The sequence below is a fragment of the Sceloporus undulatus genome, chromosome 2, assembly GCF_019175285.1.
Source record: "Sceloporus undulatus isolate JIND9_A2432 ecotype Alabama chromosome 2, SceUnd_v1.1, whole genome shotgun sequence".
In the NCBI taxonomy this organism is placed as follows: domain Eukaryota; kingdom Metazoa; phylum Chordata; class Lepidosauria; order Squamata; family Phrynosomatidae; genus Sceloporus; species Sceloporus undulatus.
The window spans coordinates 128,271,262-128,287,958 of NC_056523.1; the positions used below are offsets into that span (position 1 = coordinate 128,271,262).

General features: G+C 42.1%; 1 protein-coding gene across 5 annotated transcripts in view; it reads right to left on the reverse strand.

Moving 5' to 3' along the window:
• The window catches only part of MYH10 (myosin heavy chain 10), a 126,733-nt gene that overhangs the window by 53,907 nt on the left and 56,129 nt on the right, over window positions 1–16,697 (reverse strand). For all 5 annotated transcript variants that reach the window (XR_006101889.1, XM_042449135.1, XM_042449137.1 and 2 more), the window contains 3 exons: window positions 13,179–13,297; window positions 7,806–7,958; window positions 6,594–6,767 (listed from right to left, as the gene is read on the reverse strand). Coding sequence is in view for 4 of the 5 variants with exons in the window: in XM_042449135.1 (XP_042305069.1) it covers window positions 6,594–6,767; window positions 7,806–7,958; window positions 13,179–13,297 (446 nt within the window). In the remaining variant the exon portion in view is untranslated. The remainder of the gene's footprint in view (window positions 1–6,593; window positions 6,768–7,805; window positions 7,959–13,178; window positions 13,298–16,697) is intronic.

Consider the following 16,697-nt stretch of genomic DNA (forward strand, 5'->3'; position numbering starts at 1 on the left):
TTGGGTTTTCTTGACAAGATGTGGTAAGTCAGAGGTTTGCCACTGAGTTTCCCTGAGGATGAGAGAATATGTATTCTCATGGCTGAATGGGGATAGCTACCTAGGTGTCCCAGAGTCCCAGCTCAGCACTCAAACTGCTACATAATACTGGCTCCCCCATGTAAGATACAGGACAAGAAAATAAATAAATAAATAAATAAATAAAACTCAGTGAAAAAAATATTCAAAAAATATTAATGGCTCCTGCAATTTAAGTTTTGTAATAATTAAGCTCACCTTGGGAATATTTCAAGGTACCAATGTGATGTTTAAAATAAGGTCAAGTGAAACAAATACTGCATGTTAGAATATCCAAACTTAAGTGCATAGTTTTAATGTGCTTTTAAAATTCACTTTTGGTTTTTTTAAAATTTGCTTTGTAAGCCACATTCAGCAGTTCCATTTTGAACTACAAAAGTGTGATAATAAGAACAGGTTGCTCATCTGTAATGGTACTTCTTCAAGTGGTCATCTGCGAATTCACACAAATGGGTTATTCTGCACCTGTGCAGGAATGCTCAGAAACATCTAGAATCTCTGGGCAAAAGTTAGTTTGCAACCTTTTTCAACTTTTTGGCGGTAGCTCCGCTCACCCCATATATAGCCCCTAATGGTCCCGCTCTTCTCCAGTTCCAAATAAGCTAGCAAAGTGAGCAGGACACTGAGGGAAGGATGGGCGGGTTTGTGTGAATTCACAGATGACCACTCAAAGAAATACCATTACAGGTGAGCAACCTGTCCTCCTTCGAGGTCTCTGCGAATCACACAAATGGGTTCAGACTAACAAGTTTAGGTCAGTGGAGGAGGGAGTGTCATGACACAGGTTGTCAAGTTCAACAACTGAATTTATTAACCACAATAAAGATATGCATATCAAAGTAAACTTGTTGTTCTCATTTGTCAAACATGTAGGTCAACCATATGCAGTGCATAGGTCAATCACCAAACTGTTTTAAGTAAACTGTCACTTCCACCTGAAAGTGAAAGCAAGAAACAACATTCAGTCAATGTAATCCAGAAAGCAACATTGCTCTCCCAAAGGCTGCATCTTGTCTGGCTCTGATGTCCAGCCTGTAATGTTTGATGAAAGTTAGTGACTGGGACCAGACAGCAGCTCTGCAAACATCCTCCAAAGAGATCCCAGTCAAAAAGGTAGAGGTTGCAGCTACCACCCGCGTTGCATGGGCCCAAACCCAAACTGGAAGAGGTCTACCTGACAGTTCATAGCAGAGGTGGATGGTGTTGGCCACCCATTTTGAGAACCTCTGTGCAGGCACAGGTAGTCCCTTCTTGGCCTCCGTGTAGCACACAAACAGCCACTCGGAGTGCCTCGAACCCGAAGTTCTGTCCAGGTAGAAGGCCAATGCCCTCTGAACATCCAAGGCATGGATCTGGCACTCAATGTCGGTAGTTGGGTTCGGGGCCAGGGTCAGCAACACAATGTCCTGGTTCAAGTGGAAGGCCAACACCACCTTGGGCAGGAAGGTGATATCGGTACGGAGGACCACTTTGTCTCTGTGAAAATGAAGATAAGGCTAGTCCACCCATAAGGCACACAGTTCACTTGCCAGGTGAACAGAAGTAATGGCCACAAGGAAAGCTGTTTTCCAGGTCAGCAATCTCAAGTCTATGGCGGCCATGGGTTCAAAGGGCTTGGATGCCAAGCAGGAAAGCACAAAGTCCAAACTTCATGCTGGTGTCGGTACTGAGGATGAAGGATGTTGAATCCTCTGAGAAACCTCTTTACCAAGGGGTCTCTGAAAAGAGAAGGACTGCCTTCAAAATGGTAGTGGGAGCAGATGGCCGAGAAGTAGCATTTGATAGAAGTTAAGCAGAGTCCCGCATCTGCTAGGGACATCAGAAATTCCAAGATCGTCGGGATGGACATCCGGGATGGAAGGATGTCTCTGTCCTGAAAGGCAAGAAACCTGTCCCATTTGTACTGGTAAGACTTCTGTGTTGAAGGCTTCTGGGACGCCAAAAGAACATCTCTAATGTTGCTTGATAAAGATATCAAGGCGAGATCTTCCATGCCACCAATGGGAGAGTCTCCATGTTGGGATGGAGAACAGGACTGTCATGTAGGGACAGAAGGTCAGGATGGAACTCCAGCCGGAGTTAAGTCCCCTGGGAGAGATGCAGTAGAGGAGCGAACCAAGACTGCCTCGGCCACTACAGGGTGATCAGAATCGCATTGGAGTGGTCTGATGTGATCTTTGCCATACTTTCATGATGAGAGGAAAGGGAGGGAATGCATACAGCAGTCCCTCTGTCCACTTGAGCTGGAAATCATCTCCCAACAAACCCGTAGCACGGATCCGAGAGCGAAATGTTAGCCAGTATGTATTGAGAGGTGAGGCAAAAAGGTCGATCGTTGGCTGCCCCCATAGTTAAAAAAGAAGGGCGACCACGTCCAGATGGAGACATCATTCGTGGCACGTATTGGAAGACCTGCTGATCTGGTCTGCTAGTTCGTTTTCTTTTCCTGGCAGCTGTATGCAGTGGAGAAGAATCTTGTGGTTGATGCACCAGTCCCAGATTCTGAGAGTGATGTCCAGTAGGGTCTGGAACTTCGTGCTGCCTTGTTTGCTGAGGTAGTACATGACGGTGGTGTTGTCCGTCAGCAAGAGCACTACCTTGTCGGAAAGGAGTGATTGAAAGGCTCTGAGTGCTTTCTCCACCACCAGCATCTCCAATGTATTGATGTGAAGGTGGCTTTCTGTCATTGTCCATCTGTCCTTGATGGTGAAGCTCAAGGTGTGGGCCCCCAACCTTGAAGAGAGGCATCTGTCGTGAGAGCGATGTCTGGCTGCGGGGGCAGGAAGGGCATCCCGATACACATGTTGTTGGGCTTTAGCCACCAGCATAGTGATCTTTGAACTGGTCTCGGAACGGTGAGCATCTTGGAGGGAGAGTCCCGGGTGGGATCGAACACAGAAAGGAACCAGTATTGGAATTGTCTCAAATGGAGTCTCGCCCAAGGGGTGACAAAGGTGGTTGAGGGAAGATGTCCCATGACTACCTGAATAAGATGCGCCTGTATGCGTCTTTGTGGAAGACATGCTTGGACTGCTGAGCAAAGGGACTGGAACCTGTCTTGTGGCAGATATGTCATGGAAGTCTCAGAGTCGAGAATTGTCCCAATGAATCTGACTTGTTTGGAGGGGGTCAGATTTGATTTGTCCAAGTTGATTTTGAGACCGCGGGAGTCCAAGAGGGACAGAGCAAAGTGGATGTTCTGAAGCAATGTCTCTCGGGATGGAGCCATGAAGAGTCAATCGTCCACGTAGGAAAAGACTGGAATTCCCTGTTGATGGAGGTAGGAGACTACCGGTACCATGCATTTTATGAACACTCTTGGAGCCATGGAGAGGCTGAACGGCAGAACTCTGTATTGAAACATCTAGGTACCGATGGCGAAGGCAAGGAACCTCCGATGGTTTTCCCGAATCATAATTTGAAAGTAGGCATCTTTCAAATCTAGAGTCATGAACCAGGAGTCTTTCTGTAAGAGTGGTAAAATGGAGGCAAGGGTTACCATTCTGAAACGGCAATAAACAATAAAGGTGTTTAATTGACACAAGTCCAAAATGGGTCTAATACTGGAGTCCCTTTTCAGGAAAGTAAAATATTTGGAGAAAAAGCAGTATTGAGTCCGAGAGGGGTCTACAAGGCGCCTTTTGTTAGGAGTGTGCGCATTTTGTCGAGAAGAGTGTCTATGGGGATGTTGGAAAGAATAGTGGGAACTCTTCGAACTCAAGGGTATAATCCCTACGAATGATGTCTAAGACCCAGGAGTCGGAGGTGATAGAAGCCCAAGTGTTAAAGTATGGCTTTAACCTATCACCGAAGATGGTGACGGTTGCGCGGGAACACTTCAGTATCTTTTCTTGCCTCGAGTGTCCTTCTTCTTATAGCCTTGTTGGTATCTAGGCTGAGAAGGTTGTCAACGATCAGAAGAGGCAGAGGAAGACTGGGAAGGCTGATGTTGGGAAGATCTGACCTGAGCTTGGTACTGATGCTTCTGCTGTTGGTATGGCCGGTCTTGGTTTGGAGGATACCAAGGGTGTTGAGAACTGTATCTCTGATGTGGTGATCGTGCCGAGGAGGAGGACATACCATGCTTCTTTGCCGCTGTTTTCATCCTGTAGCGGAAATTAAATTTTTCATCAGTTTCTTGGTTAAACAATCTAAAGTTGTCGAAGGGCATGTCTTCTATGGCTGATCTGGCCTGTGGAGTGAGGTCAGAGGAGCGAAGCCAAGCATAGCGTCTGAGGGCGATGGATCCCGACAGAATCTTGAGACACAATCAGTGGAGTGCCTAGCTGAGATAATCTGCTGTCCTCCAACCAAGTGAGCTTCGTTACAGAGGGCAGTTACTAGTCTCTTCCTGTCAGGGAGCTTGCTGATGGCCGAGTCCATCTTTTCCATCAAGAGCTATATATAGGCTCCCATGCATGCAGCATAATTGGCGATTTTCATGTCCAGAGCTGTAGAAGCATAAAACTTTTGGGCCAAGCTGTCTATCTTCTTGCTCTCCTTGTCTGCGGGGGAAGAAGATGGATGGGATGCAAAAGTCATCTGTGACCCTTCCACAATGGCTGAGTTAGGCTTTGGATGTTGAAAAAACCAAGCTGGTCCAGACGGTGTCACCCGATAGACGTTTTCTATCTTGCGTGACATGGATGCAATTGTGGCAGGGGTGCTCCAAGATCTCTTGGCAATCTTTTCCAAAGATGGTAAGTAAGCCAGAGATGGAGGGGCTGGAGTGCAGCCATGGATTCTTTGTTCTATGGGATCGAGCACATCCTCATCAGTCTGAGAGACCTCCAGGCCTAGAGCAGATGGCATCCGGATGATTCTGTCGGAGAATGATCTGACATCATCCGTGGGAGAAGGGGCATTAGGCTCACCAAATCTCTGAGAAGATGAAGATCTGTCATCTTCAAAATTAGGTGTATGAGAGTGTGACCGGGACCATGAACAGGACCTCATACGGCATCGGTCTGGAGTGCCTTCCAATTCAGGCAAAACGTCTCTAGGAGGGGTTAAGCGTCTCCATTGAGAGTCTCCAGAACATGTCGGGATAGTATCCCTCTGTGTCTGAGACAAGGGCATCACTCTGGTCAGGCTGGCGGATTACGATGGAGGTGTGTGGCATCCACAGGCAAGAGGTATTGCCTGGTTTGATGAACAGGTAAAGAGTAAAAAGACAAGATCAGGGTAAAGAGTAAAAAGATTACGGTCTGGTTGATCGTGAGCCTGGGCCTCATCAGCTTCCATCCCAAGCATGGCCCAATCTCTACGTGGAGGAGAATGGGACCGAGACCTATCTCTCTGAGTGAAGATAGGAGGATCAGGATCTGGGATCTCTCCTTCCGATTCGGAGCTCTGGTCAAGGTTGACAATCTGCAGATGGTCATCTGTCAAAGTCAGATGGCTCGACAGAAGCACCCTTGGTTTAAAAGAGTCGGAACTGAGGCCGGAACTGCCATCAGGGTGGGAGTAGCAGTGGGCACCACGTCTGGCAGGGGCGTCGAGACAGTGCTGGAAGGGCTCTTACGATGGGCTTTTGCCACAGGGGAGGCAGATCTGTCCCATCTAGGGTGGTCTTGCTCGGTCAAAAAGGACTTGGAGGACTTTTGTTTGTCTCCATGTTTCCTCTTGGAGGACTTTGAAGTATCCCCAGACAGAGCCTTCCCTGATCTTAGGGATTTTTCCTTTGGGGCCACTGAAGTGGACGGCCTTATGAAAGGCTCTAGGTGCAGAGCCGAAGTAGAGGTTGGAGAAGGTTGGAGAACCTTTTCATAAAGGGAAGCCTTCAGCTTTTGATTTCGATTTTTCAAAGCCTGAGTAGTCATGGCCTTACAGTTGGGGCAATCCCGGGGAATATGGGTCTCCCCCAAGCAAAGGACGCATTTGTCATGTCCACCCAAAGCTGGGATCTTAACTCCGCACTTGGCACATCTTTTAAAAGAGGCCATGGTCAAAAAAGATAGTCAAGAATACCGTAGTCAAGCCATAGATTGGTAATAAAGTCCATAGGATAGTCTGTGAGAGTGGTCAAGAACAATCCTGTTGGTCAGAAGTCCAGAGATTTCAACAAGAAAGGCCGATAGCAAGGTAAACCAAACTAGCAAAGTTCCTCGAGCTGCTAAGTGCAGCGGAATGAAGGAACTGGAGAAGAGCGGGTCCATTAGGGGCTATATATGGGGTGGCCGAATCTACCACCAAAAAGTTGCAGAAGGTTGCAAACTAACTTTTGCCCAGAGATTCTAGAAGTTTCCAAGCATTCCTGTGCAGGTGCAGAACAACCCATTTGTGTGATTCACTGAGACCACAAAGAAGAAATAAAAATCATAAGTCAAATGGGGAGGGCTGCTATATTTGTTAACAAAATAGCCAAAATAGATAGCCAAAATATATACTCTTTGGTTTAGCACATCAAGGACTGATGAGTAAGGTTTATGGAAATCAGTAAACTTTCTCTTATACAGAAAACATCTTGAATGAAAATATTGTAGGCACTTAAGATATTGTGAATAAGAACTTACAGGTCTTTCAATTAAATCAATACAGGGCTGCAGATCCAGTCCAAAATCAATGAAGTTCCACTCTATGCCCTCTCTTTGATACTCTTCTTGTTCCAAAATAAACATGGTGTGGTTGAATAACTGCTGCAGCTTTTCATTGGTGTAGTTGATACAAAGCTGTTCAAAGGAGTTTAACTGGGGAAAGCATAAAAAAATTAAGACTACAGGTTTATAGCTTTCACATTGGATACACTACAAGTACTGTATTTTCTGGCGTATAAGACTACTTTTTAACCCAGGAAAATCTTTTCAAAAGTTGGGGGTCGTCTTATACGCCGGGTGTCATATTATAGGGCAGGTGCTGAAACTTCTGAGCTGGACTGGAGAATCTGCGGTCGCCACATATGGTGGGGGGAGCTAAAAAACGGCAGCGGCTGCATCCCCACCGTATGCGGTCATCGTATGAAAGCAGCTACTGCTCTGATAGTCTTGGAGACAGGGAGCACTGGGCAGCAGGTAGAGATGACTAATCCAAGCAGGCTTTGTATACAACAAGGTTTCCTGCTAAGTACCTGCATGTCAGAAGCATTTGAATTAAAATTACCATATTGAAATCAAACCTGATGTTTTTTTATTTTTTATTTGGTGTTCGTTGGAAGAGGGGTAGTCTTATACAGTGAGTACATCCCAAACTCTATATTTTAACTGGAAAAGTTGGGGGTCGTCTTATATGCCTAGTCGTCTTATATGCCGGAAAATACGGGTATCTTTTCCAGGGCAAATCAACTACTAGGTATTTGGTTGATATGCAGAAACCTACACATATTTTAAAACAGGCAAGTTACAAAACAGAAAATGCATCTCATAGATGCTTAGAAACAGTAAGACCAGCCACTGAAGCATGTGACCACACATAACGTTGGAGCCTTTTTGTTGAATTTTTAAAAAATCAGGCACTGGGGGCAGCAACGTTGAACAGGCCATAAGGTGCCAATGTGGCCCCTAAACTGTAACAGTTTCCCACCCATGATACAGAGCTTGTAGCAATACATTTTCCCGAGGTGCAATTTCGAATTCCCAGATGTTTCAATGTAATGTTTTCTTAACAAAAAACTTGCAGTATATACAACAAGTGAAACTGTGGGTAGAGACTTGCAACATCTACACAAGTGACACTACTGGTGGTTAAACATAAAACATAAGTAGGTTAAATACTGGAATTTGTTTTAATACCTCAAAGATTTCAAATCCAGCAATATCCAGGATGCCAATGAAGGAAGCTCCCTGTCGCTTCGTTCTATCCAGAGCTTTGTTAATACGATGAACAAGCCAACGGAAAAGGCGTTCATATGTGGCTTTTGCCAATGCCTCCACAGCAAAGTCTGCCTGAAAATTAAGCAACATATTAAGGCAGTCTTCTTCAGCCAGATGCTCTCTAAATATTCTGGATTTAACTTCCATCAGTCTCACTCAGCATTGCCTATTGTCAGGAAGACTGCGAGTTGTCATCAGTTTAGATTAGAGAGTCAAAGGCCTGGACATGAGGAAAGGCAAGATTTGGAGAAAATGCCAAATTTATCTATTTTTTTCTCAGGAAAATTGAAAAAATTGAAAATTGGAGAAAAATGAAGGAAATGGATTATGGAATATTTTTTTAATTACAGTATCAATAAAATGTTTATGACAAGATGTTCACGTATCTACTTCCCAAAATTATTTCTTAAAAATATGTTAACAGGATGCTTTTTATTTAAGACTATCTGATCATTGCTATGCCAGGTTTTGGCTCCTTTTCTCAGTTCTTTTAAGGGAAAAGGGTGATTTATGTTTTCTAAGTATAGAGAAGTAGTAAAGGCAACATAATTTATTTTTTATTAATATTGATGGTATCTCCTATTTTTTATTGGTTTATGCTTATTCTTAATAAACTATGAAAACAAAAGAGGTCCTTTACAGACTCTGTATTCCATTTGTAACCAAAGGTTAAAAAAAAAAAGGGGGGGGGGGGGGCTTGATGGCCCTTGAAGTCTCTTTCAACTCTATGATTCTATGACTCTATAATGGGACTTGAGCATTCAGATTGTGGTATTCACGGAGAGTCCTGGATCCAAATCACAGCAGCTATCAAGGGCCTACATATCACAAACAGTTTTTCCATCTCCCCCCCCCATTGAGTTTTCATCCATAATTTAAAAAAAGTTTTGGATTCTCTGATTTTAACTTCAGTATTTTCTGCATTTGTAATTTTATATTGATCCAATTTGTTTTTCTTTCTTACACTTCCACCATAAATAGAAAAATGAGACTTCTTCTTTATTGCATTCCCAGCATTTGTTATTAGTTCTTTTATATATTTTGGTCAATTTCACTGGAGATAGGTGCCACTGATACATCATTTAAATATTTTCCTTTAGAACATAGTAAGTGAAGAAAAGAAAGTAAAAGAGATTCCACCTTAACATCAGCAGAAATTTCCTGACAGTAAGAGCTGTTCAATAGTGGGACATACTTCCCTGGAGGAAAGTGAAGTCTCCTTCTTTGTAAGTTTTTAAATAGAGGCTGGATGGCCATCTGTTTGATTGGCCATGACTGGGTGTTGGACTTGTGGTCTCTTCCAACTCTATGATTCTATGAAAAGAGCCCCTAGACTGTTGAGGATTGTGTAATGGACAGACAGCAAGTGCCTGAGCACTCTCTTGGCTCTGCTGTGTGATGTCAGTGGTCCTTTTTCTTGGGAAGCAAACCAACTGATGAAGATGCTGAGATCCCACCTCTCAATGACCTCACAACTATCTTCACTCTTGTGGATAGCATCCAATCAATGGCAGGGAGGGAAATGGCATCGCCTTGGGCTCTCCATGACATCATGGCATTACCCCTTGGCTGTCCCTGAGGAGTTTGAGGTTTCAAAGTGGGGAACAGAATCTCTCTTTCTCCTCCTGCAGCCCCACAACCTCCCAAATACAGCACATCTTTCCCACTAGGCTGTATCCCTGGTCTCCGTAGCAAGGGAGAAGTCCCACATGTGGAAGGGTTTTCAAGGGAGGAGAGGGGAGAGGGCGTGGCTAGCTGGAACAATGCCCAGCAGCCTTAGGCCAAAACTCTGCACCTTTTTGCCAGACTGGTCATCACCTCCCTAAAGTCCATAAACTTAAAAAAAAAAAAAAAAAAGGAAATGTCCATGCGTGATAACATATGTGCATTTCCAGTGCAAGGGTTGTGCAGCCAGGACTGGCCTCGTCTCCCAGTTGGTAAAAAGGAACATGGGGCAAAGAAGGGAGCAAGCCTGGAAGACTCACAGTGTTCTTCCTCAGGTTGAATATGAAGCAAAGTCAACCAGTCCTCTGCTTCTTTAAGGGGAAAGCCAGGCAAATGCAAAGTTTGCTATGCATGGGATAGGGAGGGATACAAATTTCTACCTCTCCGTCTGCTAAGAGTTAAAAGAACAGAGCTCAGCCTCCTAGACAGGTAGGAAATGTTTCACCTTTATTGGGGGGCATGGGAGCTGCCCTTTCATAGTTCTGGAGGGAGAAGCAGGAAATGTTACAAAATTTACATGGAAACAAGGATTTCTCTGTCACATGAATACATGTATCTAAATCTCTCTCTCTCTCTCTCTCTCTCACACACACACACACACACACACAGACAGAGGAGGACCTAGAGGAGTGGAATGTAACTGGTCTTACTGCACTGATCATGGCTTGGCATAATTATAGAAACTAAAGAGAGGAAAATGAGATAGATAAGATAATTATGGATAAAGGAAGAAACATATCGAAATACTATAAAATTCTAAAGACAAGGAACCTAGAGAATGAAGCTGTAAAACACGTAATGGTAAAATGGGCACATGATATTGGTGAACCCATTCAATTGGAAACATGGGAAGAAACTTTGTGCCAAGATTACAAAGTTGTTTTTTTTAAAATGATGTATATGTCTCCTTTTAAATTGAATTGAATTTACAAAACTGGGAATATAAAATGCTGGAAATGCCAGAAACCAGAAGGAACATTTTTCACCAATGGTGGAAAGTCCAATAGCAGAAAAATACTGGAGGAAAATACAGGAATTAATGGAGGAGATACTTCAGATTAAAATACCATTAGAACATCAAGTATTTTTTACTAAATATGAACAGCAAATTAAAATTAGATAAAAAGACTTTACAAGTTGCATTGTATGTGATCACCATCTGCGAGGATACTAATATTGGAAAAAAGAACAGACTTCCTCAGAAGGGTGGTTTACTAAATTGAGAGAGGCAATGGATTTAGATATCTTAATATCTATTTTGAATGATATGTCACAAAAATCAATGGAAGAGATTTGGAACTCTCTAAAAATATATGAGAAAAATGGTTGGAATTTTGATTAGGAAAATACCTTATTTTTTCTATCTGTATTTTGGGATTTAGTTTTGGAATAGCATTGGAAATAATCGAAATATAAAGAACTGAAAGATACAAGATCTTGGGGTAAATGAAATTAAAAAGAGATTTAGAAGCTAGATAATGTTAAGGTGATCTTAAGTGAGTTAGGAAGATTCATAAAAGAAGATTACGAATAAGTTTTTTGAAATGTTTTTATGTTGTTTTATGTTGTTGATGCTTGCTAAAATGTTGTTGTTCGTGTTATCTTTTATTTGTATGTATGACAGTTTGTATATTTGGGTCTTTTTAAATATGTATTACATAATAAAAAATAATTACACAAACTAAGAAATTATCAATCACATATGCTGACATAGTCAGAGAATGTTCAGATGCTATACTTCTTGTTCTGGTTGGTTTTCTTTTGTTGTTGTTGTTGTTAAATTTGTATGAAATCATTCCAATAAAATATTATAATAGCACTGAAACAAATATTTGATGCTCTTTAGATATTTAAATCTTAAATCTTGAGGGTGTGTGGCAATAAAAATATTTAAAGGGTGTCTTTGGTAAAGAAAACATTACGAACCATTGCAGTAGACTAGCATATAAATATTCATGAGAATTTTTAATAAAACTTTCCCTAGTGCACTCAGTTTAACAAACTACTTAGCACAAAGTATGAATTTTATGTGCAATTTTTCACTATATATACATTTTGTTCAGAGTTAAAAACTTTGGTAAAATCAAGATTTGCTTTGGAAATTTTTAAAGAATAGTTTTAATTAAAATTAAAATACAAGAATACAGTTGAAACTGTGGATATAGAATCTGTAGATATGGAGGGCTGACTCTGTTAGTTCAAGAAATACAAATTAGATCACTTGATGTCTTAATGAGAATCAAAACGAGTGTCTTCTTATCCATGGTTGTATAGCATGCATAAGAAGTACAGCAACTATTCCATAAAAAGGAAGGCATGTCAATTTTAAAAAAAACCTCTCAAACTTTAAATGCTTTTCTCATGCACTGTATAGTGAACACTCGTATGTTTTCTCAGAAGTGCAACCCATTCATCTACTCTGTAAGCCAGACTCCATGAGTCTACGTGAACTGAATGGTAAACAAATTCCTTAAAAATGATTTTTCACCCATTGAATCTCTAACAATACCTGCATCTATCATTTTTGAATGATGAGAGTATACTAAGGTTGTGTCTGTAATACATGCCAGTTTCAAAAGCAAGTCTCTTCCTGAAATCACAGAGAGATAATTCTGTTTCCTGCTCCCCAAACTTTAAAGATTTTCTTTGCACAAAACTGCTTCTATTTATCCTTTTTATATTTTGCAGGCTTCATTTTATTAGAAGTGAGCAAATACACCTACAAATTTAATCCATAACTACAAATATAAATAGGAACTGAATATTTGTTATTTAAAAAAATTAAAAAGTAGAAGATACCAACTTGATAGCTTCGGCATTTATCTCTTTGAAATTTGGCAGGCTTCGGATTTACTAAAATTGCAAATTTTATCAAATTTAGCAAATTCATTTTTTCTGTGGGGATTCGTATATGCGGCCCTTCGTATCTGCAAGGATTATGATCTGGAAACCGCTGTCAGTATTAAAAACCATGGAACCTCAGGTCTCAGTGTTTTTAATGGCAGATCATGGCCATGTTCATGTGTCAACATTGGGAAGAATAGGGCAGGGTTCTCCACAGATGCTCCACTCAGGAGATGGCAAGCCCACAGTTGGGGTGGGCTGACTGTAGCTACTTGCTCATTACCTCAAAGCAGATAATGGAGAGGATAAAAAGCTTCAGACCTTCCAAAGTCTCATCCCACTCAAAGGCAATCTGAACTGAATTTATCTTCTTTATGAAGCTAGATCTGAACAAGACCCTGTCTTGAGTGTACACCTACAATAGTTACAAATATATATTAAACTTGTCTCATGCTTAGAACTACCACCTAGTCTGTTCTCCTTAGTCTGGAAGTTGGGCTTCTCAACAACCACTCTAAGGCTAATAACCAATGGGGAGGTACTGACCAGAACCCATGATGCAATCACTGCTGGAACAACAAACTAACCTCACAGCAGCTTGTAAAGGCTCTAGATCTGAGACTTTATACATACATTAATAATTACACAGAAGGTGCCACACCATCTCCCAGGACAAAAGGAATCAGTGGAAAAGTTTGCATCATTCTCCATATCAGAGCTTACCTGTTCTTTGGTTTGTGCTTTCTGGACATAGTCCCTGCCAACTTTAATACGTGGAGTAAGTATTGCTCGAGTAAATTCCATTACATTCATTCCCAACAGGTGGCAGAGTTTCTGTGCAACTACAAACACAAATAGCTTAATTAGTTATCACAGTCATTCCTGAACAACCAACATTAACATTTCAAAAGTGTTCTTAGACAGTGGTCTACCCTTTTCATGTAAACCTGTCTAGCAACAAACATCTGTCTCTATAGCCTAGAACCCTGTATATCAGAGAGGCTTCTGAAGTGTGTCCTAAGCTGGAAACTCAGTTCATGTACCATATATACTCATGTATATGTTGAGGAATTTAGATAAAAAAACTGACCCCAAAAAACTGGGTCGACTTATAAACCAGTCAATACAGTACTTTGTCCCAAGCTTCTCCCCAACTGGGCTGCCTCTGCAAGGGAGAGCCCAGCTGAAGGGATGCTGGGAAGGGGGATCGATCGCCTGGAGCCTCTCCCTAGCTGGGCTGCCTCCTTAAGTCTGACCCTCGACTTATCCACAAGTCATACAAAAAGCCACAATTTTGACCCCAAAAGTTGATCTCGGCTTAAACACAAGGTCGGCTTATGGTCAAGTATACAGTCGGCCCTTCTTGAAAATGTTCAATAAAAGTATAAATTTCAAATATCAAACTTTGATTTTCCATTTTTTTATAAGGGACACCATTTTGATATGTCATTATATTTAATGGGACGTGAGCATCCACAGATTTTGTTATCCATGGGGGATCTTGGAACGAAACTCCAGCTCATAACAAGGGTCCACTGTATAAGGTAGTCCTACTGGCGCTCAGTGCCACACTGCACAAATAAGGAATGCATCTCAATACACACTTTGTACTGGAACTCTTCAGCTGCAAGGAAACATTGGCAGTGGTGAGCAATAGACCTTCAGGAAAGCTGTCCACTACTGCTGTTCTTACTTAGGAACCTCTGAGAAGTTATCACAGAATCCCAAGGCTTCACAGTCCACAATTTGGAAACCACAACTGAAGTATTAACACCTCAACATTTTCACATCAGCAGTATGTAGTACCACAGAAAACTCTGAAGCCTTGAAGAAAATAAACTGGTAATTCTAATAGCATTAGTATCTTATGAATATTTGCACCTTAGTTAGAAAACACTAAAACAGTCTATCAGTTAGCCTCTGTAGATTGTGAAAATATACCGAATATGGTTATGCTTGCCATGCTATCTACCTAGTTTTACTTGAGACTCTTACAAAAAGTTCAGTGAATCTGCTCTGGCTACAAAAACCAAAAATCTCGGCAAACGTTAATCATTCTCCCCTCCCTACATTAAATCTGAATACTTGAAGAAAGAAAGCAATTTAGGCATACCTAGTTTTTAATCTAAGTTGAATATCTTGCTAAAGAAAATCAAAATACTGTACTGAATTAACAATGTGAGAAAAAAAATGCTAGCATCAGAAGATTTCCACCCCTTCGTTTAACCAAGGCAAATAAGCAAATACTATGAAATGAAAAGTCTATACTATGCATACCACACTGTCATTTGGACAATCAGATTGTCTAAATATAATACTTAAAATGTCTCCATTTCATCTCAGAGTCGTGCTTGGCTCCAGAAATGCTGTCCCTGGCAGAATAAACATAATATAGACCCAAGAAAAATAAACTGATTCAACTACACATACCATTTCATTTGCGAGGTTTAAAGACTTTGCCATAAGTCCTTAATGAGGTTATAGTTCAAATTCTTTACCATGAATATTCATTCTTGGATGGCACAGAGGAGCAATCCTCATACAGTTGGATTATTCCTGTGCACCAGCAGATGAAGCAGGCGTCCAAAGCCAAAGTTCTTTTCTGTTATTTCCACTGCCTTCCTCTCCCTTCACATCAGTTTCATTATAAATACTGTCCTAGACAACTGTGCACCTATTTTGAAAGGCTAGTTATGTTCTATTTTTCATTTATTTTGTTTTCATTTGTTTTTATTTTATTTGTTTTGAGGGAGTGGATTCCTCCTCTGGGCCATCCAAGAATGAACCTTCATATAAGTACCAACCTCTCATTCTCTGGATCCACATCCGGTTGGAAATACCGAAGCCTCCACCATATGTGGCTGCCTTCCATTACCTCACTGACTGCTGGACTGTTTGCCCAAAGGTTGCCTTTACACACTTGTATTTATCTATTTTATAATGTCATATACGTGTGGATGGTTTTTTCTATCCAGCAGCATCACAGACATCCTTCAGAGAGCCTGATACAACATAGGCAGTACTAACTGACATACATCGAGTTGAATGTGGCCATACAGTTTGTTACCTTCGGCACCTTTGCTGAATCATAGAAAAAGGCATGCTTACAACCACCTGGCAATTAATATTTTCAGTGCCTTCTCCCTAAAGTCTTTAGATTAAAACAGTGAATCCCAAGTGGGTGGCATGCCCCCCCCCCGAGGGCAATGAGGGGGAAAGGGGGCAGTAGGGAAGCAGTGAGAGGAAAAGGAGGTGGCAGGGTGTCTTCAATCAAGGTATTAGTGTGCAAGAAAGACAAGGGGAATGAACAGACTTTAAGACCATGGTGGGGATAAGGGTTGCACGAGACTTCTTTTCAGGGTCCCTTAAAACTATCGCAAGCCTTGCTGATAGCTTTGTGTGGTGGTTTCTCCCACTTTTCACCTCCCTACATGAGCTCACTCTCTATGCCACATCTTTCACTAGTGGTGGCCGTCAGAAAATTAGTAGTAGTGACAATGGGTGAGAAGTGGTGGCAAAAAGGAGCTTTCCTATTTGGGACCCTGCTTAAGCTTTGTGAGCATTCCAAGGATTTGGCTGGCACACTGGAGTTGCACTGCTGTTTCTGCTTACTTTCATTGGACAGGCCAAGAAAAGAGATAGCAGAAAAAAGAATGTTTGTTGGGGGGAGGGGACTTGAAGCTGAGTGGGGAAGGAGGGGTAGAAATATCTTGGAATGGTTTCAGTAGTTAAAATATCTCCCTTTCCCCATCCATGACAGTCTCCAGTCCTGAGCATGTGGCCTCTGTATCCCCCTACACATACACACCAGCTGCAACCCTGTCCACCCCAATGAAGCACTTAAGAGTCCTTCCTTACCAGGATGAAGATTCTCCCTTTGCACTTGGTTACCTGGGAGCAGCAACTGAGCAGCCAGCTGAGCAGTGACCAAGAAGCCTCAAGCCCATACTGGCCTTTGCCACACTAGGAGTGGTATCACCTGTTATGATAACTCATGGTGCCACCCCCCCACACACTGACTTCCCCTACCAGACCAATGTTTTTTGTACTAATTTTATACCTTAATAATTCCATATACAGTTGGCCATTCCCTTACGCGGGGGATCTATTCCTGACCCCTCCACATAAACTCAAGCCCCATTAGAAACAATGGGGCTTGTTCCCATGGCATGCAGCCGCCGCGTTGCAGGGCGTGCACCATGGATGCGCAACCCACTGTTTCTTCCGGGGGGGACGGGGACG